This window comes from Oreochromis niloticus, linkage group LG16 (genome assembly GCF_001858045.2).
Source record: "Oreochromis niloticus isolate F11D_XX linkage group LG16, O_niloticus_UMD_NMBU, whole genome shotgun sequence".
Taxonomy (NCBI): domain Eukaryota; kingdom Metazoa; phylum Chordata; class Actinopteri; order Cichliformes; family Cichlidae; genus Oreochromis; species Oreochromis niloticus.
The window spans coordinates 21,850,496-21,872,534 of NC_031987.2; the positions used below are offsets into that span (position 1 = coordinate 21,850,496).

At 40.5% G+C, this 22,039-nt stretch overlaps 3 protein-coding genes across 6 annotated transcripts; 2 read left to right on the forward strand and 1 right to left on the reverse strand.

Moving 5' to 3' along the window:
* Positions 1-1,808: 1,808 nt before the first annotated feature.
* Positions 1,809-9,689, forward strand: rnaseh2b (ribonuclease H2, subunit B). 3 transcript variants are annotated; one of them, XM_003451561.5, is made up of 11 exons: positions 1,831-2,075; positions 2,331-2,399; positions 6,745-6,852; positions 7,356-7,432; positions 7,854-7,968; positions 8,050-8,114; positions 8,220-8,325; positions 8,624-8,705; positions 8,798-8,843; positions 9,110-9,187; positions 9,508-9,689. In XM_003451561.5, the coding sequence occupies exons 1-11, from the start codon at positions 2,012-2,014 to the stop codon at positions 9,616-9,618; spliced, it is 921 nt and encodes a 306-aa protein (XP_003451609.1). In that variant the 5' UTR covers positions 1,831-2,011; the 3' UTR covers positions 9,619-9,689. The 3 variants fall into 3 exon arrangements, with proteins under 3 accessions (XP_013130777.1, XP_003451609.1, XP_025759651.1); XM_013275323.3 differs by lacking the exon at positions 9,110-9,187 and having other exon boundaries at positions 1,809-2,075; XM_025903866.1 differs by lacking the exons at positions 1,831-2,075; positions 2,331-2,399 and adding an exon at positions 5,252-5,604.
* A 927-nt stretch (positions 9,690-10,616) lies between these two features.
* Positions 10,617-15,078, reverse strand: c9h13orf42 (chromosome 9 C13orf42 homolog). Its single transcript, XM_005475508.3, has 3 exons — positions 14,400-15,078; positions 13,804-13,948; positions 10,617-11,601 (listed from the first exon to the last, which is right to left on the reverse strand). Exons 1-3 carry the CDS (start codon positions 14,817-14,819, stop codon positions 11,357-11,359), a joined length of 810 nt encoding a protein of 269 aa, XP_005475565.1. The 5' UTR covers positions 14,820-15,078; the 3' UTR covers positions 10,617-11,356.
* A 1,006-nt stretch (positions 15,079-16,084) lies between these two features.
* Positions 16,085-18,115, forward strand: LOC100708008 (uncharacterized protein CXorf21). 2 transcript variants are annotated; one of them, XM_005475507.4, is made up of 2 exons: positions 16,085-16,175; positions 16,874-18,115. In XM_005475507.4, exon 2 carries the CDS (start codon positions 16,876-16,878, stop codon positions 17,827-17,829), a length of 954 nt encoding a protein of 317 aa, XP_005475564.1. In that variant the 5' UTR covers positions 16,085-16,175; positions 16,874-16,875; the 3' UTR covers positions 17,830-18,115. The 2 variants fall into 2 exon arrangements, with proteins under 2 accessions (XP_005475564.1, XP_005475563.1); XM_005475506.4 differs by lacking the exon at positions 16,085-16,175 and adding an exon at positions 16,196-16,475.
* Positions 18,116-22,039: the final 3,924 nt, after the last annotated feature.

Genomic DNA, 22,039 nt, shown 5'->3' on the forward strand with positions numbered 1-22,039 from the left:
AGTGAATATGTACATTCTTAAAATGGGCTCTTTTCTCTCTATAACTGCTTCAGACAGATGATGAAAAGAGTAAAAAACCAAAAAAGAAAAAAGAATAAAAAGCTCTCTGTGATGTGCAGCACATGGTGACATGGCGCTGAGATGAAAGCTGGAGGCTGAGTCGATGTAAGCTGTAACCAGCCGCCCTGCATTGGACCACCAAATGAGGCCACGGCGATAGCTAGGACCACAGGCTGTTCAATGTGCTCAGCAGTGTGTGACCAACTATCTACAGCCTGCTAGCTCCAATAAACTCCTACCTCTACTGCGAAGTTTATTGGAATCATATTATTTTGAAGACATAGCAAGCTTGAAAGTGAATTACACAGAGGAGGAGGAAGTAGCGCTTGAGGTGGGGAGACATAAAGAACAGACACGGCTTTTGGTGTGTTGAAATTCCCTTTGTTGGATGCATGATTGATAAGGATTGCGGAGCTGGGTTTGGGAGAGGATAGTGGGGTCTCGTAATTTGGGTCTAAAGCCATATAGAGGCCTAAATTTAGACCCCGCTTTGTTCTCGTCTGCATGCTGGTGACAGAGGACTCGGCTCTCTGGGGTCGTCTATGGTCCAGAGTATCAGAAAGGCCGCTGTTGTTCTGCCTGGCTGTCAGAAACACAGACATTCCCTCAAGCAGCCCAAAATGAAAGAAAGCTTTCATGGAATATTCTGTTTAGCTGCACAGACTGTTGTGTATGATACTCCCGGGGCCCATAAAACAAGTAATTCACAGACAATATCTCACCCACGCTCTCTTTGCCACAGACTACAGCAACATAAATCTCACTGATTTCAAGGAGGAGCTGAGACTGGGTTTTAGAGCATGTGTTGCTCAAATCTGGGCAAATGGGCCCGTGAGGCAACATTATTTTTAAATGGACCAAAAAAGGAAAACGACACAAAAGAGCAGAGAATGCCCAAAGAGGTGGCACGAAAATGCATAAGCAGGGAAAAACATAAACCCATAGGTTACCATGTGGAGACTCAAGTTTTCCCCTACATCATGCTGCTCCCACAGGGACGCCGAGCGGTGATGTTTTAAAAGCTCAGTCACCCAGCACACAAATCCCTCCCTTCCTCATTACCAAAACAAGCTAATTAAAAACCTGTTAATGGGCTGTGCTGTGGGTGTCTTTAGAAGACAGGGAAATCAACAGCTAAAAAAAAAAAACCCTACATAAACATATCACAGGGACCCCTGAACAGTTAAACAAATCGATGACGCAGCTATTGTTATCTAATAAGAGGGTTGAAAACACACACTAGCATCCTACACATCTCCATCTGAGGATGCTCACAAACAGTGTAAAAAAACAGAGAATCAAAACAAAACAAGTGACTCACTGAAAACCAACTGGGACACACACTGTCATATCCTGAGAGAGCGTGAGAGATGCCTTCCTCTTATTGAAGGACAGATGGATCGCCCAATCTGTTACGTGCCAGTGTGCCAAAGGACAGACTGGCCACCAAACATCTTGCACCTGAGAGCAGAGGCTCAAAACTGGAGAATTTCAGAAACAGCCCGTCAGGTAAGTAACTGGTAGGTAAACTGTGGAAGACAAATATCATCTTATTACAGGAATTCTAATAAAAGTTGTTGGGCGACCTCTAGCGGCTCTACCGCGAATTTACATGCTGGTTGACGTCACCGCGGAACGTACCACTACTACAAAAGCAGGTGTGTAAAAGGTTCAATTAAAAGTCTACGTTTCACTGTTTTGAACTTTTCTTGACACCACGGCAGCCATTAATTTTTTTAACGACCAGACTTTCCCCCAAAAAGGGACAGAAAATAAGCCCACTGCGGATAAACAATGCAATGTTTTGTCCCGTGTGACACAAACCGGAAGTGAACGCAGAGAGGCGCCTTTTCTGAGCTTTCACTCAGAAAGTAAGCACGCTCTTGCGTAGGCCAGCACTGTTTTTAAGTAAAAAAAAAAGTTAACTTACGCGCTTAACACACTATACAACATGGCTACTAAAAAGAAGCGAACGTCAAACGTAGATAATGACAGCTGGGTTGTCATCGCTCCAGGTGGGTTAGAGAGCGTAGTATGAGCTAACTAAGCTAGCTTACTGCGTAGTTTGCAAGCAGTTATTATGCGTTGATAGGTGTAATAACTGATGTAACTGCTGGTGGTGTTGTGAGCTTTTATGGCAGCTGCCATGCTCCGGTCTTAAACTACATGCTAAAATAATAAATTAAAGCTTGGCATATTTATTATGAGAAGAATAAGAAGGAGAAATAGTGGTGATTTATCATGTGTGGTATCTGTTTTGATGTCTGCAGACTCTGCTATCGACACACACAAGCACGACGGTGATCCAGTTTTTGTGAGACTAAGGAATCCATCAACAGGTCTGATTGTTTCTTTATATACTTTGGTCTAGCAATGAAACTTGGTGTTCATGTCAGTATCATCGAGTGAGTAAAGTTTTAGATGAAATTAAACTTTTATCATATAAAATGTAATGGAAATAAGAGAAACTGGCACACTGAGAAACTATGTAGCTGAGATCCATCCATCCATCATGGGAAGCCCCCATTAGTCTAGGCATCCTGGACTGTATGCTTTATCAAGTTTTGAACCTAATCTTACAAGTAGAGAGGGTGTCTGTCTCCTAAATCCAAGCTGGAAGCTAGTTCCACAGAAGAGGGACCAGAAACCTGAAGGCTCTGCTTCCCATTCTACTTTTAAATACCCTAGGAACCACAAGTAAATCATCAGTCTGAAAGTGATGACTCTGTTGGGTTGATATAGTACTATGAGGTCTTTAGGATAAGATGGGGCTTGATTATTTAAGACCCTGTATGAGAGGAAAAAGATTTAAAGTTTGATTCTAAATTAAACAAGGAGCCAAAGAAGAGAAGGGAATGTGGGGGAGATAAAAGTCTCTCTTTCTAGTCCCTGTCAATACTCTTGTTTTGGATCAAATGAAGGGTTTTCAGGGAGGTTTGAGAACAACCTGATAATGAATTACAGGAGTTCAGGCTAGAACCAGTAAATGCATAAACAAATCTTTCAGCATCACTCTGAGACAGGATGTTTTAAATTTTCAAGATATTGCACAAATGCTAAGAAGAAGAAGGCTGTAACGTATTGATAACAGCAGATTATGGGCTTTACAGCCTGTGTTTCTAATGTAATGCTAATCACAGAACGTACATCAGTAGATTAAAGTTTTGTGTAGGTGGCTCTGGATTGACATCCTGTTATGTTTGGTGTAGTTTAAACTCTTTCTGTTCTCACTGTGTGTTACCATCACAGAACATAGTGTGTAACCATAACGTCCAGCCTCACTGCATGCTCTTTCCCGACTTCTGAGATCAACACGTTGCTGCTGCAAGAGATTTGAGAGCAGTTAAACTAACAAAGGAGAAAACGTTAACATCAGCTCTGAGCAGCTTTGTAAAAAAAAAAAAATCTGACCACTGTTTGCTTCTTTTGATTTAAATATTCCTTTAAAATTCAACAAGATGTCACTAAATCATAACCTGTGCCAACCCAGAACACTTAGCATGGTAATGTCTATATTTACACACTTGTTGTGTTACTTGTTGGTTTTGACTTATGGATTATGCCTTTTTGTTTTCTAATGTGTGATTTATTTATTTTTTTTTAATTCTGTTGCAGTTCATTGATTTTTAATTGATAATCAATTGCTGAGGCTCTAAAATGAAAGTAATAGTAAGACTTAACTTGAATATATAATCAGTAAGTCAGATTATAGTAGAAGTCAAGATTTAAAGACATGTTTGTGGTAGAGAAACCATCTATATGCTGTCAAATGTTTCAACCCTTCCACTCAGTGACTGGACTGACACACACACACACACACACACACACACACACCCCTTCATACACCAAGTTAATTTTTGCACAATACTTAGTCTTTTGCACATTTCTGTTGCACTTGTTGTGTCTGTGTCATTCTGTTCTCTCTGGTGTTGCACTGTCTTTGTTTTGTTTGCAATTGTTGCAATCTTTGCACATTGCACTTTATGTAGTCCTGTGTTGATTGTCTGTTATATGTCATATGTAGCACTAGAGCTGGGCGATAGAACGATAACGATATGTATTGCGAAATAACTTTTTCTCGATAGAAAAATGAAACTATTGCGATAGACCTCATCTCTCTCTCTCTCTTCCTCTCTTAAAAAAAAAAAGAAAAAAAAGAACAGCCAATCCAAATTAAGTAGCGCAGAGCCGAACCAATCACAGCCGCAGCGTCACATCACGTGACTTGTTACGTACAGCACAAGTGCCAAGCCGCACATGTGTATTTGTTTGGGAAGCAGCCAGCCGCCGTGCCGGCCTGGGTAATGGAGGAAATGAGTGTGCCGACTACAGAAAAATCAACCGAGAACTTGGGTGACCAGGTTACCGAAGACAACACAGATGACGGTTCCAATGCCGGAGAGATTGTCGAAAGGAAGGGCCAGAGAAGTTCTGTAGTGTGGAGGTATTTCGGCTATTTGAAGTCTGACAAAAAACAGAGTAGCGCGTCTTTTCCCAAGAGTTAGCTGCCTGGCAAAGCGCTACCTGTGCATCCCCGCAACCAGCAGCCCCTCTGAGAGGGTATTTAGTACAGGGGGTAATATTGTGACTTGCTACAGGGCCGCTTTAAAGCCTGAAGCAGTGGATAGACTTGTCTTCCTGTCCCGCAACCTGTAGGCTTTTGTCAGACTAAAGTTTTATATATATATGTAGTTGCACCTTGGATGTGCACCTAGTATTTAAAGAATGTTCTGTTAGCATCTTTATTTTAAAACTGTTTGAAAAGCTAAGCTATACAACAAGGAGAGATTGAGAATTTCCTTTTAGTTCTCAGTTTATTTGATATTGACAAAAGTTAGTCAATTTTGTCTGTTCTTCTGTAAAACAAACTAAGATTTATTTTTAGAATTAACATTTTGTTTCTAAGTGGAATTGACAATTTAGTAGTCTGTTTTGTTTGTTCTATTTTGAAACTTAAACGCTTTAGCGGCTGCCTTTTGTGTAGTTTGCAATATTTGCCTTTATTTATCTGAAACTGAAGTCTCATGTTCCTGAAGTACATCTGTCCTGTTGAACTTATTATGGGAAATAAATATTTAAATCAAAACAAGCTGCTGATTATTTCACATTTTACTTGTGAGCAACGGCACATTTAAATCTTACAAATATAGTTATTTGGCTTATATCGTGATATATATCGTTATCGCCTGACATGAAAAAAACATATCGTGATATGAAAAAAATCTTATATCGCCCAGCTCTATGTAGCACCATGTTCTTGGAGGAACGAAGTCTCGTTTCACTGTGTACTGTACCACTACACATGGTTTGAATGACAATAAAGCCACTTGATCTTGATTAGCATGTAGTGTAATGTCTCAATATACTGTGAAATTAAAAACAAGTATATATCTTATAAAAAGAATGATAGAAAATTGAATTACAAAATTTTCTCTAATTCTCCAAGCAAACACACAATAATGTTTGAATTTTTGTTTCAGTGCTTCTGCAGGTGTGTTGCACTTGCTAATTTGTGTTGCTTTTGTCCAGATGAACCCAAAGCAGGTCAGTCAGGCTGAAATCTTGAATCTGGGCCAGTTTTTCTGCTTTGAAACTCATCGTTCTGTCTTCTAATCTTTTGGGTCATTAGCTAGCTATAGGCTGAACTCCAGACCAAGCAGGATTCTGGTAGCAATAATGTATTCCAGCAGTCCTAATAGTGGACAAGATGGTATAGTTACTGTCCCTTCAGCAGGCAGAAGGGTTGGAAGTTAGGTGGTGTACGTGTAGGGATTGATTGTATTAACTTTTTTAAGAATTAAAAACAGTGGTGTAGAAAAACTGCTTTCTGTACAATTAACATATTTTTTCAATTTTTGGTGATCTAAACCTTTTCTAATCCTTGAGATGTTTCCCACTTTCCTTTGTGTTATTAAGGGCTAATCAGTGGAGTGGAGATTTGGGGTGTAAAACTGTGTCTCACATATGGAAGCCCGTTTCCGCCACAAAAAAAAAAAGTCTTTCTTGAAATTTCGAGTTATTTTCTCGAAATTTCAACTCATTAACTTGAAATTTTGACTTATGAACTTGAAATTTCGAGAAAAGTAGCTTGAAATGTTGACTTATTTTTCTCAAAATTTTGAGTTAATAACTCGAAATTTAATCTATGTGAATGACGTCATTTCCTTGTTACCCGGAAGCTGAAGCCCTCAGCTACAAATGCTACAGCTAAGCTACCAGTATTACAGCCAGTCATGAATGCACAAATTGCTGATTATTTTCAGTGTGGCTTCACAAATGATGAAATCCTAGTGTTATTAGCTGAATCACATGGCGTTACTATCAGCAAACGTACTCTCGAAAGCGCCAATTTGTTGCGATCTGGTTTTGAGTGCGCATACCACGTAGATTACTGATTGGCAGAGCTAACTTGAAATTTTGAGTTACTTTTCTCAAAATTTCGAGTTAATAAGTTGAAATTTCGAGAAAATAAGTCAAAATTTCGAGTTATGGATACTTTGTTTTTTTTTTGTGGCGGAAACGGGCTTCCATACTCACATTTAAAACAGCACCTCAAAACTATATTTTATGTCACGTTTCCCATCAGGTGTTAAAGCGGGCTAATTCTGTGTTTTGTAAACTGCAGTAGCAGAACTGAAATAACACATTTCCTCCTTTTTTTTCTCTCTTTTTAAAATCTTGCAGATGCAGCATCTCTGTACATGTTGGGTTGTGGGGATGTGATGCTGTATGAGGTCAAAGCATTTGAGGATGATTTCCACTCTTGGTTTGTTGGCCAGGCTGTGCAGAGAGGTGGGTCTCATTCCAGAGTAAACTGAATCAGTCTGATCATAATTACACACACAGCTATGATGTCGGTTCATTTTATCTTGAATCTGCATCAGCTATATTTGTCTGATGGGAAGAGTTTTGCAATCAGGGCTTATTCCAGCTTGGTTGAAGTCCAAAGAAGCCAAATGATCTATTCAGAAGCTCCTTTTACATTGGACATAAATACTGACAAATGGATTCAACATACAGCTTACCTATAACATGACATCATACACCAAGCGTATATGACAACCTGACAACTTAGGTCTGTGATTCACAGGTTCGCACACTGCGATGCAGTTTAACTGTATTTGTAACAGTTTTCTTTTTATTTAATCAACAATTTATTGATTAAGAAGAAAAACTGATGAATTTTCAGCTGATGTTTAGCAGTTATTTCATTTGCTGTCTTATAGCAAAGTTTAATCAGATGCTAATCACGTGTCTTTGCTTTACCAGTTGTCTTTCTCTCTTTTTTTAATCAGATGGGAGACTGATCTTTGTAACACCTTTGGATCCTCTCTTTCTTATTTTGCCATATTTGATCAAATCTGGCAAAGAGGTAAGAAGCAGGCTGCTGTACTCTGACAGCTCACACATCTTGTTTCTGTTCTCTTTCTGGTGTACTGCTGTCTTTGCTGCCTCTGTAACTCATTCAGAGCAAAGTGTTTGATTCCAGCTGCAGACTGATGTGCTGCTCATTTGTTTTTAAATCTGAAAAAGGAAAGAAAAAGGTTCTTAATCAAAGAGAGGCTGACATGAAATTAAGTGAAATATTTTTCAATTTCAGCAAAGCATTACAGAGACATTAGATATTATTTCATAATGCACAGAACAGTAGAGGAAGTTCAGAAAAACCTACATGGATTTAACTATATTGAATACATTATAAGTTTTTGTGTACAGAGGCAAAATTACAAAAATGATGTCATTGTCAAAAAACGTATGGACCTGACTGTTTCATCCCTTAATGTGTTGCTCAGGGAAAGTTCCAGCGTGTGGATCAAGTTGTTAAAGATGAGGAATTCCCAGCTTGCTCGAGGCTGCTTAGCTGCGCTCGTACCCTGGCCTCCTTGCACCACATCGCTGAGGAAAAAGGTGAATTTTACTTTTAAAAATACTGGGATTCATGAAGTTACAAGGTCAAGCTAGATGCTTTGTTCAAATGTTGTGTTCCAGAGGCGGGAAGCCAGATGTATCATCGATACAGTCAAGAGAAAACCATGAACTGGTTAAAGAAAAAGGTATTTATTGAAAATCTATTTTTGCTCCGTGCAATACAACACTGACAATGCATGCTTATCTTTTGCACATGCTGCACATTTTCTTTTTGTATATATTTTTAATAGGTGGAGAGGATGGTTATTGCCCTAAAGAAAAGAAATATCTCTGTGGGAGAAGGAGTGAAATCCTCAACATATGTCAGAGTAAAGTCAGAGACAGAAAACCAAGAGGGTAACTTAAGACCACTTAACGTTTTTAAGATGATTCCCATTTCTCAACTATCTGAATTTTCTGCCTCATTCTTAACCTGAGAAGACATATTTGGGCCTAAATAGTTTCTTTCTAGGAAGACTGTTGACCAGCAGATGGCAGTAGTGCTGCAAAGTTTTTGTTTATAGATTATGTTGATTCACAGATCACTTAAACAATTCCATGACCTTAAATTTTTAAATCTCTCGGTCATAAAGAAATACAGAAATAATCAAACAGGGCGATTTTGGTTATTTGTGTCTCTTATTTAACGATACAGAGGACTTCCTACGGTATTCCCACGGCCTGATATCAGAGTATATCAGTGAAGACCTGAGCAAAGCCCTCCTCACACTCTTGGGGTAAGTTGATGAATGAATCATGATGAACATCTTAATGAGTAATGGTATTAACGCCACTGCAGATCAAGCATACCTCTTATTGTGCTTCATAGGTTACCAGAGCTCACAAGCCCAAAGGAGACCGAGCCTCCTTCTAAGGTATGCGCTCTTCCCTCTTAGGTGCAAATATATGTGGTGTGGCATGTTTTCGGTTCTGCTTGCCGTTGTAGATGCCGTGCACTCTTCATGCACTCATCCACCTTACTGTAAAATGCTGCATGTTTCACAGGAGAAATCCTCTGCCTGCGCTTGTGTGGGGTTAACTTTGGTAATAGTGTGAGGACATTAGAGCTTGTAGTGGTGGTTCTGTGGAAAAGTAGCTTGGTGGTTTTAGTCATGAAAAGCCTGTCTTCCTCGTTTGGCAGAAGCGGAAACTTTCAGACAAGCCGGTGGAGGCTGGAGAAGACTACACCAAATTCAACAGTGCAGACTTTGCGCGCAAAGTGAGTGTATGTCTGCTGGAATAGACTAAAGCATCTGGAGCGTCTGGTGGTTTTATCTTCGTTGTAATTACATGATAATGACCAAAGCTTGCTGTTATTTTAGCTTTTTCTATGTCTTTCTTTTTTTTTTTTAATAAGCTGATTGTTCGTGCAGTTTTTGTTTGGCGATCGCTTTCTTCAAGCCTGGTGTACATCGTGTATTCACAAGGCTGTGGCCCTTACCTTGTAGATTTAATTGAAGTTGATGTTATGTAATTAATTTCCTGCGGTTTCCACACAAGGGCGTTGTGTTATATTGATTTTTCTTTTTTGCATTTCAGCCGCCCAAGAAGATGACGGCAGCTCAGAAAAGTCTAGCTAAGGTGGACAAGACAGGCATGAAGCCAATGTCGTCCTTTTTCAGCCCCAAGGTCAAAGCAGAAAAGAAATGAATGCTGTTTGTGTTTGATTTGTGTATGACATTTCTAATAAAGAAAAAAAGTATTTGAAAGTACTTTCTTTTTAAATACTTTGAAGGTAAAGGGATCATGGCACGTAATTTAGCATTCCTTTTAAACTGATAAATACATAATATTAAAAAAAAAACCATTTCAGATGATATGGGTTTATTTAAGTTTCTGAATACTTCTTTTGTAACAACCACAAACTACACAAAGACTTTCTTTAATCCTACTTTACCTAAACATTCATTCACATCGTCTGTATCCTGAAATTGAGTGACAGGTATTTGTAACCCTGGGAAAATAAAACCAATAATGCAACACTTGCTGTATACCATAAAAGTTAGGTCAGGTAGATTGTGTTTTATTGACTTTTCATGTTTACAACTATTTTAACTTTAGCAATGATAAATACAATAACTTTGGCTGGTTTTGAGCTATTCACACAGCCCAGTCCTTGGACTTGCTGAACTTCTCTCTCACATGAAGCGCTCTGACTTTGAAAGGAGCCATTGTTACATTTTTCAGTTGGTTTTGATACCTCAGAGGACTCCAACCTCTCCTTGGGTCTTACCTGTACACTACTGTACAAAATTCTATATCCAACACAATACTTAACCCTCACTTTGTTCAGTTTAAAAGAGACATTAAAAGTTAGGTTAAAAAACATTCTTTACGATATCAAAAGAATTTCCTGATCTTTTATTTTAGAGTATACAAAAATGATCCAAGTTGGATCTTTACAGTGTCATCAAATTGATATGAATGTGAAATCAGTACTCATTTGGACACTATTACAAGCATCTTGCTGGTACTAAGTTGAAGCCCATTTTGCCTTCCAAAGGTCCTTAATTCTCTGTGGCATCGATTCAACAAAGTGCCGAAAAGATTCCTCAGAGATTTCGGTCCATGTTGACGTGATTGTGTCACACAGTTGCTGCAGATTTGCGCGTTGAACATCCGTTACTTGAATCTCCCGTTCTACCAGATGTCAAAAGGTGCTCTAAAGGACTGGGATGTGGTGACTGTGGAGGCTGTTTGGGTACCTTCATGTTTGATCTTTTTAACATGATTGCCTTCAGAGGATGGGTACACTAAGGTCACAAAGTGATGGACATAGTTAATATTCCGGTAGATTGTGGTGTTTAAAGCAGCAGGAAAAAATATCCCCAACACAATTACACTACCGACTGTTAATACAAGGCAGGATAGATCCATGCTTTCATTTGTTTGCACAAAATTCTGACCCAAAAATTTACACGTGGCATCAGAAATCAAGACCAGGCAACATCTTTCTAACCTTATGTTTTGATGAGCCTGTGTGAACTGCTGCCTCAGTTTCCTGTTCTTAACTGACGGGAGTGACACCTGTTGTTGTCTTCTGCTGCTGTAGCACATCTAATATATAAATATATTATTTGGGGTTTACACTGTAATGCAGACGTGCAACAAAAGGACACTTTAACAGAGTGAAATCCTTATTAATATCAAATATTATCACTTTTGCAATTCTTACTGTGACACGTCTCTGCCAAGAAAAAGTCCAATTTTGGAACACAAGGATTAAAACATATTTCACCAGCTGGCCATTTTTGCTTTAATAAAATAATTATATATATTTTTTTATTAAAAACTAAGTAATTGTCTGCACTGCTTTATTTATTTATTTTTTTTACTGGTGTCAAATGATCAGTGTGGCAGTGCTACTGGTTTCAATGTCCTCTAAGCTTCACTGCTTCTTTAATTTGGGCTTGAAGCGCAGTGTCTGGAATGCGCTCTCCACCACTTTGGGCAGGTGGATCGGGTTTCTCTGAAGTCGCAGCCTGCTGCTCGTGGACCCGCTCTGTTTCTTCTTCGTGGGGATCCTTTCGTTGGCACAGTCAGGAACCGCTCTCTGGTCTGAAGCATCTGCGACTCGAGGAACTCGCAAGACCCAGTTAGAGTGGAGGTCATGTTCGGCCGAGCTGGAGGCCACTGTGGGAGGAAATGACACAAATCTGAGGAAGCATTTAGTATCTGTGCAAGTGACAGCCATAATTAAAGCTGGTTGAAAGGAAAGAAGCTTCACTGTTAGCATCGATGCGCTGTCTGAAAGGAGCATTCAAAGCCTAACGTAATATAATCATTATTTTCATACTTTCCCTGTAAGGTTGAGTGAGCAATGGGGTGAGCTCAAACTGGAATTCTCAGTGTTGTAACCACTTTGTTTTAGTCTTTTGTTGACTTGTACTCATGGCTTTTATTAATGAGAAATATTTTCAGTGGGTTGTAGGTGTTTAAAGAGCTACTTTTAGCTGCTCCCTTATTCACAAGGACCTGCCACAGCAGGTAGCTCTGCATATTTGCTTTGGCAGATCTGTACTCCAGATGCCATTCATGACACAACCACACGGGGTGTCTCCTCCTGGGAATGAGCTGGGGATCTTTCCCTTGTTAGATAAATGTGTAAACCAATACACTATGGAGCTACTGGGTCACCCATGTTTATCAGGTTTAAAGAGCCTCCATGAAAGGATTCATGAAAGGCTGATACTTGATATATTTATTTGTAAACCTCCTCAGGATAAATGAATCTAATCCTTAACAGCAGCTGAACTGAAATTATGGATCTGGCCTCAAACAGCTCGGTCAGTGTATATTTAAATCTCCCAAATCATGTCTACCAGTCTAATTAAAATAGTTTAATAACAATTGCTGCATTTAATTCAGTGTGACACCACTGCTCTTGTGTTAAAACTCATCAGATAAAGATAAACAAAGATAAGTCTTTAGAAGAATTTTTCTTCACTGCTACAAGCAATAAGCTGAATATTGATACCAATACACACCTTGAGCCTAACATATATCCTTGGATTATGTTATCTGTGCTACATGGATAAGATTACCAGTAACCAATGCAGACAAATAAGGTGTTAAATGTACAACATTTACACATGAAGATGAAGTTGCAAGGATTTATACAACGTGACTGAGCTTTTGTTATGAGTTAGTCTGATAAAGCTGAAATTTGTCCCAAATCGACAGGTATAACAAAACTGAGAGGAAAGTGCGAACACATGAAATCATCTCAATGTGTGTGCACTCATTAGCAGAGGTGTTTCCATTATTTTTAAGTGAAGTGGCTTCATAATAATATAACAGCTGGACTGAAGCACAAAAACACAGCAAGGTAACAAGAAAATATATTATGTGCAACAGCAGTGGGTTTTTTGAGTGATAAGAGGTAAATAGTATTGTCTCAAGTATTCTTTTTCAACTCCTTCAAACTTTACAAATGGGGAGAGTCAAATTGAAATAAGTCCTGATGGTAACCAATGTTGTATACTTCATGTAGGCTAGGCCCCCCCCCTTATCTGATTACATTGTTTTTATATGTGTGGAGTGGGCAGAGATGGGGCTTTTTCAGTGCCATCAGTCTTTCAGCAACATAATGCAAAAAAACATGGTGGATAAAGGAAGACCGCATTTAAATTTGGATCCGTATCACTTAATTTGAAAATAAGAGATTGGTGAGGCCTTGGTGGAGGAGTGAACCTAATAGTTTATCATGTTTTGTATCTAAATCTGGAAAACGCATGACGTCGACTGTTGAATTAACCTCGTGTAGTTGAGGAGGGATAGTGGATGTTGAATATGGAGCTGCCAGGCAGGAAGAAAACAGGAAAAACCCAGAGAGATTCATGGATGTAGTGAAGGAAGACATACAGAGGGTTGGTGTGACAGAGGAGGATGTTAGGGAAATAGGGAGGATGCTGTGGTGAAGCCACAACAAGAAGAAGTTGGAGAAGCCTACTTAAAGATCAAGCACCTTTGACCATGTGGTGCATGCATTCAAAAATGACATAAAAGCCCTTTTTACATGTTTAACTTAGTCAGTTACATCACTGGCTTATGAATGCATGAATGTAAGCAGGGCAGTTTGCTGTGAAACAGAAAGCCTCTATCATGTTTAGCAAATCACAGTAAATATTCTGATTTTGACCGAACCAATTTAATCATTGCTTTTGCAGTTTAAGTCTCACATCACATCCAAAACAGAATATCCAAACAAGCTGTTGGTGGCTTTATCACGTAGGTGACTTCACTGCTCGTAGGTTGCCAGGTTGTCTCATACGTTGAATAATCCTCACTCACTTCCAGCATTACTCAAATTAAAGGCTGGAATTTCAAACTCACCAATAAAATCCACGTCTGCGTGCCCGTCATCCTTGTACGGCTTGCGCAGAGGTTCGCTGTCACAGCTGGCGATGACCGCATCAAAGAACTGCAAAGTGTCGTCCTCAGTGGGAACTGGGGGTGCTGAGGGTTTGGCTCTTGATATCTGTGGTGTAAAATGATAAAAGAAAAATGAAAACGTCTTTGATATTTCCATCCATCCATCCATCCATTCGCTTCCGCTTATCCTTTTCAGGGTCACGGGGGGCGCTGGAGCCTATCCCAGCTGTCATAGGGCGAGAGGGTACACCCTGGACAGGTCGCCAGTCTGTCGCAGTGCCAACACACAGGGACAGACAACCATTCGCACTCACATTCACTCGCACATTCACACCTAGTGGCAATTTGGATTGTCCAATTAACCGATCCCCACAAGCTGCATGTCTTTGGACGGTGGGAGGAAGCCGGAGTACCCGGAGGGAACCCACGCAAACACGGGGAGAACATGCAAACTCCGCACAGAAAGACCCTGGCCTGATGGTGGAATTGAACTCAGGACCTTCTTGCTGTGTGGATATTTCCTTCCATGTGATATTGGCTGCTTGGTTTAAGCTTACCGGTTCCTCCTTTTTAGGCGGCGAGGGCGCAGGCTTCTTCTTGGAAGAAACTGTGGCCTTTGCGTCTGTACCCTTCAAGTCACTCACACTCTTCATGTACTGCCTCCTCAGAGCCACAAGCGCTTCCAGGTATTCGAGGCAGTTCTGATTCTGTGAGTACAGCCATATCCTGTCCTCTTGTCTCTGATAATAGTACAAGGTCGACTCGATGCTTACTGTGCTCTTGCTCCGTTTTAAAGTCGAGCCCGCAGCCGTCTGAGTTTTCTCCCCTACAACGAGCATGGAGGTGCTGCGCACCAGCCTGACAGTGCAAGCGTTGTGGTAGTCCTGCTCAACCCCACACCCACTACCACCACCACCATCCCGTCCTCTCTGTCCATGATGGTTGGGACGGAACACATTATTGATCTTCCTGAACATTCCTCTAAGGACAGTCTGTCATGTTGACAGACTCGCTCTCCAGTTCCCCTTTGCGCACCATTTCTCCATATACAAAAAAAGTACAAACAAACAAAAAACAGTTGTTGTCCTTTATGGGAGTCCTTATGACATCTTTGCTGGAGCTGTTCAACGGGACCAGAAGCTGTCCAGGGTGCTGAAATCGCCAAACTGCTGCCTTGTTGTGCCACAAGAGCAGACGTGAGACAGGTGTCTAACCTGATCTCAGCATGTCTTTAATGTTATCGGATGTTGCTCAGCAACATTGCTGTAGCAACGGGTTGGTAACTCTACACTTTGTGCTCCCATTACTGAGCAGCAGACCTGTGTCAGATATCTTAACCCACAGGGGATTAAGTGGACAAAATAACTACAGCCACCAATGAAACTCTGGACCTTTTAGTTTTAGTGACTATAGCTGTGAAGCCACCTGTTTACACACCTGATACTAGAGAAAACGAAAGATAATCAAAAGCAGAAAGTTGCAGTTACACATGGGTTTACTCGTTTCGACTTTGGGGGTATTTTGTGCTTTCAAGACTTATAATTCAGCTGTATGAACAACATAACAGCTGCAAGAGTTTATGATGTTATATCTTAGGTTTCCTTTCCTCATTAATAATAAAAAACTTTCTCTCATGTTTCATGCACTGCTATTGTTGGAGTTCCCTATCACAAGCAGAGGAAGTCTGGACAGAAAGGAGTCCTTCAAGCCGACAAGGGGCTTTCATCTTGGAAAAATCCAGGCCATAAATAACACCTGAAACCTTTCAACACTTTCTCCACATATCTGATTTAGACTTAGGTTATTTCAGTGTATAGCTGTACTACAGCGAAGCTCAAGTCAAGTGAGGAAAAAGAAACTGTTTCATGACCATCAAAGCCTCTGGGCTCAAGTGACTTTGACAGTTCAGTGCGCTGAAGAATAGGCAAAGCTTCAAGGAGGAAATGATTATTTGTGGTCACATAACTGAGTGTGAAGCTACCACTTCTGCTTTGCTGTGAACTCAGAGGACGGGAAAAAACAGTTTAAGCTAAAACAACAATCAACAATTAATAAAGACATGCTGTGAAAATTTTGAGGCACTTCGAACGTTTGTGGTGTGATCTGTCATAAAACGAAAACAGGAATCAGTTATCTGGAACTTTCTGTTTCCTTGTATTTTTATCATATTGAACACGACTTTCTTTTCTGCTTTTATGCAAAGCTCAGTCGCACACCTGCTTTGCGCGGAAATGAAACATCAGTGGTTTCTTTTTACAGCACATATCTCGCCTTGCTGTCATCCAGCATCCACCATTTTACCTCATAGTGCAAGAAGGAAATCTGATGCGGAGGTAGGCACGTCTTATTTAAGTTTGCCAGGTACAAAGGGTTTAAAAAATCAGGGAAAATACCAGCTAAATCCAATGAAAACAACATATTAGTTGTTAAGATTACAAGCTGAAATGTATTCATGATGAGAGCAGAAATTTACAGAATTGGGATCAAGGCGAAAAGGGATAGTCCCACTTCCTTTTTGGGTGGTATAAAACAACAGCCACGTTCAGACCCAAAAACAGACTTTTAAGAGCACCGCTTTAGGACGTTTGGTGCCAAAATACAGGTTTTAAGCTTTTCTGTGACTCAGATCTGAGGTAGGAAGATCATTCTTTTTAATAGATGAACAATCTTTGGAACTGTTAAACCAACATATTCTTCTGTTACATGTAACTTCTTAGCCACTCCAAGTAAATTTTGAAATAGTCTGCAAAGACTTTTCAACAGGGATCAGCTGTGCAGCAGAAATAATTTGGTGCTTCTTATAAGGTTTATGCAAAATTTTCTCTCACTGTTGCTTTTGTCCCGTTTTGGTGCCTTTATTCAAATGCATACTGTTTGTATGCATTTGAATAAAGGCCTATTGGGGAGTGTGCTGCAAATGCTATTTAAAAATTAAATAGCTAAATAAGTGGTAAAACTGGCATTGTATCACATGTTAAATTCCCTTTACTCTCACTGCATACATCTTTTGAGTATGTGCTCTTTCTTGCAGCCATGCTTTGTGAAGGCAGATTGTTGATCATGACCTACTGTGAATTCGAAGATCTGGATTCCCTTCCTTCTAAGCCAGCTTTCCAGAATGCTTATGGGTCACAGAAAACAGCTGCTGCCCTCATACCAGGTTCCACCAGACATGCTCCCCTTGTTCACCACAATTCCCCGGAGCAGATGGCTACAGACAACCGAAGGGCTTCAGCTGAGTTGTACATTTCTCCTTTGCAGTCCTTAGATCTCCAGAGAGCTCATCTAGGCAGGCAGATCTCTCGAGAGATAGAGATCCCAGCCCAAGCTCACTCAGGTGGCGATACCCCTTTCTTGGTTCCCTCCTTCTGTCAGAGCATTTGCAAAAACTACAGTGACCTTCATATTGCAGGTGACCAGGTGCTACCTCTCTCAGCTAATAACTGCGAGCTGAGGGTTTGTGCCGATGTCCCGGATGTCGGTCCCTTTATCCAGTCTTGTGATGTGCCCCCAGCTGTGGAAGATTCCCTCCAAGGACACGAAGCTCGGGATGGGAGGCTGTTTCCACTGAGGGGAGGTTCGAATCGGTGGAGACTGGGGAGCGGCCGTGATCGGAGCTTTTTCCTCCAGGGGCATGAAGGTCCGTTTTCCAACTCCCTTCTGAATCACTACTTGGAGCAAAAGCTCCTGGATCTGTATCAGCAATACATGATGGAGAATATGGCAAGAGAAGGAGCCCCTGGTTCAGACTCTGACACAAGTGCCATTTGCCCTTTGCTGGGCTCAGAGCTGGTCCTCACCAGCCTGGACCAAATCACTTTGCAGCTCAGCCGGGAGGGCAACATGGAGGCCGGCTTGGCCAAGGACATGGTCCTGAGCTGCTTCCTGCGAGTCGCTGGTGATATGCAGTCAAGTGAGATCAGCACTCCCTTTCTGCAGATTTCTAATGAGGCGTCCAGGGAGCAACTCACAGAGAGTAATGAGTGACCCCACTGTCAAGGAACTCCTTCATTCAATACTGCCTTTCATTTCAGTGCAACACTGAAAAAAAACCCCAGGACTGGACTGATAACCACATTTTTATTTTATTAGCTCTTGAGAAGATTTTAAATGAGAGTTCTACGTGGGATTATACAGTAATTACCTGGAAAATGTGCCATATTTATGCATCCTAAATTGAATTTGCAGTGATGACATGGGGATCTGTGTTTACCTGTCTTTAGTGCAGCTTTAACTTTCTAAAGAAAATAAAAACAGGAACTGAAAACTGAAACCACTGCTTCCCGTTTTTCAAAGAACATCGATGGTCTAGCAGAACAACGTGAAATCAAAAACAGCACGCTGCCTCTTTATGTATTATGTGCAGCCACATTTAAGAACATTTTGCATGCTTAATGATCACTGATTAATTAGATTTGACTCTTTCTTTGTCATAAAGGAAACAATGCTATGCATGATCAAACTAGGAGGGAAGATACTGAATTTGCAACAAAGTTCCAAAAGTGCAGCCTCGAAATGCCCTTTGATCAACACTCCGTCATTCTAGGCTTCACACAGTGACTTCATCGGCTCTGTTACCTAGAAATGTAGCTGTAACCAAGTGCTGCGTGAGCCGCTTGTTACCCCAGTCTCCCCATCAGGACTGCAGATGTAAAGAATTTGATTTCATGATGTCTGAGCCACATGAAAAGAGAATACACGCTTTAACGAAACAGATTTTCTTTTAATTCAAAAATCATCATCCAGGAGTGTAATTGCTCCTTAAGAATGAAAAGAAAACTCCACGAGCTGATTATTTCCCCCCTCCTCCACTCTTCCTTGAACTCAGCTGTATGTTGAGGACAAAGATGCATCAAGACTGCTGAAAATCATTGAAAGAAAACAAAGGCACTTTTGTACATCTCATGTCATTTATTCTCTTGTCTTGCAGATCACCTTTCCCCTTACTGACTCATCCACAGATTAATATCCCACCCTTGATGAAATTACTTCTATTATAATGTGACTTATGAATGTGCTCTCTCTCTCTGTCATTTTATGTGTTATGTAGCCAATTAGAAACATTTAATAACCCCTAAGGACTCTAATGAGTTTATATAATTGTCCTTTTGCTTGTCTGACTCTTGGGTGCTAGCATGCGAAATACTATAGATCATGGTTTTGGAGGCTACTCTGAAATCCATTTAAATTATGACTTCAGAGGGGATCGGATTCTTGCCTCCTTAAGTAATTAGCACGAGAGGATCCCTTTAAAAATCAGTCACCTGAAGCACGATTCGGAGTTCCTCTGTGAGCTGTAGAAAAAGGCTCTGACCGTCTGACTGCCCGCTGTTCTGACCTACTCCCACAAACCCTTTTGATCTTCCGCAAACCCATTCACAGCCAGACCCAGCGCTTCATCCTCCATCCCCGCTGCCCTGCCGTTTACTGATAACCTGTTGTTTAACCTCGGACTTCTCTTCACCCGCTCAAATAGATTTTATCCAGTTTCACATCCTCGGTTACTGGCTTCTTTCAGGCAAAAGTTGTTCTCATCTCTGAGAAATCATACTTGAATTTTTTATAGCTCAGTCCTTTCAGTCATTCCTCTTTTATCATGTTTCCACGCCTCAGTGTCTTTCGCTTATTATGTTTTATTTTAAATGAGCTGTTATTGCAGCAGAATGTAGTTATAGTTTCTCATCTTGTTGCGTGCTCTAGTCTGCTGAGAGCCTACAGGTGGATGCTGGGGTGTTAACAGTAGGCAGTGATACAGGGCAGCAGTAGGTTTGATTTGTCGGAGGGAGAGGTTGGAAAATGGGAGAGTGTGTTTGGAATATGATGTGAGGAGAGTGACGCATGTTACTGGATGTGTGTATGATGCAGTTCAGCTCGAGCTGACTTGAATTAAGTTTTGCTCCATTTGTGCTGTTTTTGAGTTACCGCTACTCTTTTGTTCACTTCTCAGTCTTTGACTTGTATAGTTTGCTGTCTTATTAATGGATAACTTTTCCCTAAACTTACTTCTGAAATTCTCCTTGAGAGAAAATCTGAGAAGAACGGGAGTCATAAAGCGCTGATAATCTTATCTAACTGTCTGGCTGAATGAATGGTAGAGCTAAGTTGTGTAAGAGCTTTACATATTTATTTCTAAAGCTTCTTTAATTCAGAATGGTATAAAAAAGCCATGCTGTGAGGTTAAAGTTCCCCCTGACTTAAACCTGTGCCCATGTATTTTACTCAGATGTGCTTTTTGGCTCATTGTTATTCCTTTAACTTTCACACTCTGCTGGGTGAAAGTGAGTATGCGTTCAAAAATTGATATCTGGTGTAAGAAATTGTTGCCTTTAAAAAGCAACAGTTCTTTGAGGTGGACATTGAAAGAACTGGATAATTGGCAGGTAGGTTGTTCTCTTCACCTTGGGGTACTTGTACACAGTTTTTGTCAATATCTGCCCTCATGTAATCTCAGACTAAGTGATGATCACGACGCTATGAGGGGCATATTCTTCTTTGAGGGGCACATCCTTCTTTGGAGGGGTACTTGAGCCTCTGAGGGTGTAGCTGAAGGTTGTTTTTATATGGCTTTAACTGTATTTTTTTTGGAGTTGTTGTCATGTTGCAGAAAGAACTTGAAGGCTTTTTGGACATTCATCTGTTTGCTCAACTTAAAATTATATTTGAAACCACACATGGGAATGCTTATGATCACATTTAGTTTGAAAACCAACTGTTATCAAATATTAATTTCTTGTGCACTTTCATATAATGTGAATTTCTGCATGTTTGGAGTATCGAGTGTTTGCAGTATAGATCAAAGCCCAGGACAATTGTTTAAATTCTGAAATTAAACAAACTGGGTTTCATGATATAGCTCCAGGCGTTCAAATCTTTATTTATTCTCTTACAAAAAAGAGCTTCACTGATTTTCTTGTAAGTCTTGCAGTTTGATAATCAGTCACAAGGGGGAACCATTGACACCTAACTTAATCCTCATGGCTTTGCCCCTCTATACCTTTTATTCCCCCTTTTCACCTCCTTCTTACAGCCACTGTCTATCCAGCCAGTTAATGTCCTCTATCACGTGCGCCCTTTTACTCTGACTCTATGATGTCATCAGGACTGGGGTGTAAATCTGTTCAGATAAGGATAAGCATATCTACACCACAAGATTTATTTTGGGAAAATATTGCACACGTATAATATTCAGCAGGGCCGGACAATGTTTTTGCACATTTTCCCCCCTTTTTTTCTCCACTTTCAAAGACCAGCGACTCCAGCACAGTGTAGCCATGGCCTTCTGATCCAGTGTTTGATCAGCTTCCTTGTTTCCTTTCCAAACAGAAAGCCACAGGAGGAAACTGTGTTTACCGAGCTGAGTGCCGCAGTCGGAGCCCTGTGAAGTCTCAAGGCCAGAGAGACACATGTTTGGTATTTCTGCTTCTATCTGGACTGAACATTCCAGGTACATGTTAAAGGAACAAAGTTCTTACAGACCTAAACACAAACGCTCACATATAAATATGATTCACCCAATGCCAAGCCCGGCAGCATGAGCACATTCAAATAAACTCATTTCCACAGACCTTGGAAGAAAAAAAAGAAATACAGACCTGTTGTTCCAGCAGAGGTTATAAGAATTGTTTGAAGGGCTGAAGGTAACACCACATAAAGCAGCCTCTCACAGTCTGTTTATCCAGAGACCCTCAAATTCACCGCTCACACAAATTATGCACACTATTTACATTTTCTTCTCAGCAGATTTACAATTCACAGATTTTATTTTACTCATTTGGTTTCAAATGCTTTATAAGTAGAAGGACAAAGAGTTCAAAAAATTGCAATGGGGAGTTTTTTTCTTTTAGGGAAGGAATGATTTTAGGAGAAAACATGAATAAAGAACACAGACGGAGAGTGGTGAAAACACACACACACATGCACTTCTCTCATGGCCTAGCAATGAAACTAACGGGGAGGTTGAAGTGTTGGAGTGTCTTTCAGAGGTTCATAAAGTAATTTCCTCATCACAAAGAGCTTTTAACATGGAGGGCAGTGGAGGCAAGGCCACGGGATTTTATATCAAAACCAAGGTCCCGGATACACTCTCACTATTGTGGCTTTAATGCCTTTCGCACTCTTTGGCTTCCCTTTATTTAAAAAGCTTTTACTATGCGGCCTTGTTAATTGGAACAGCCACGCATGTTTACATTTCTTTTTC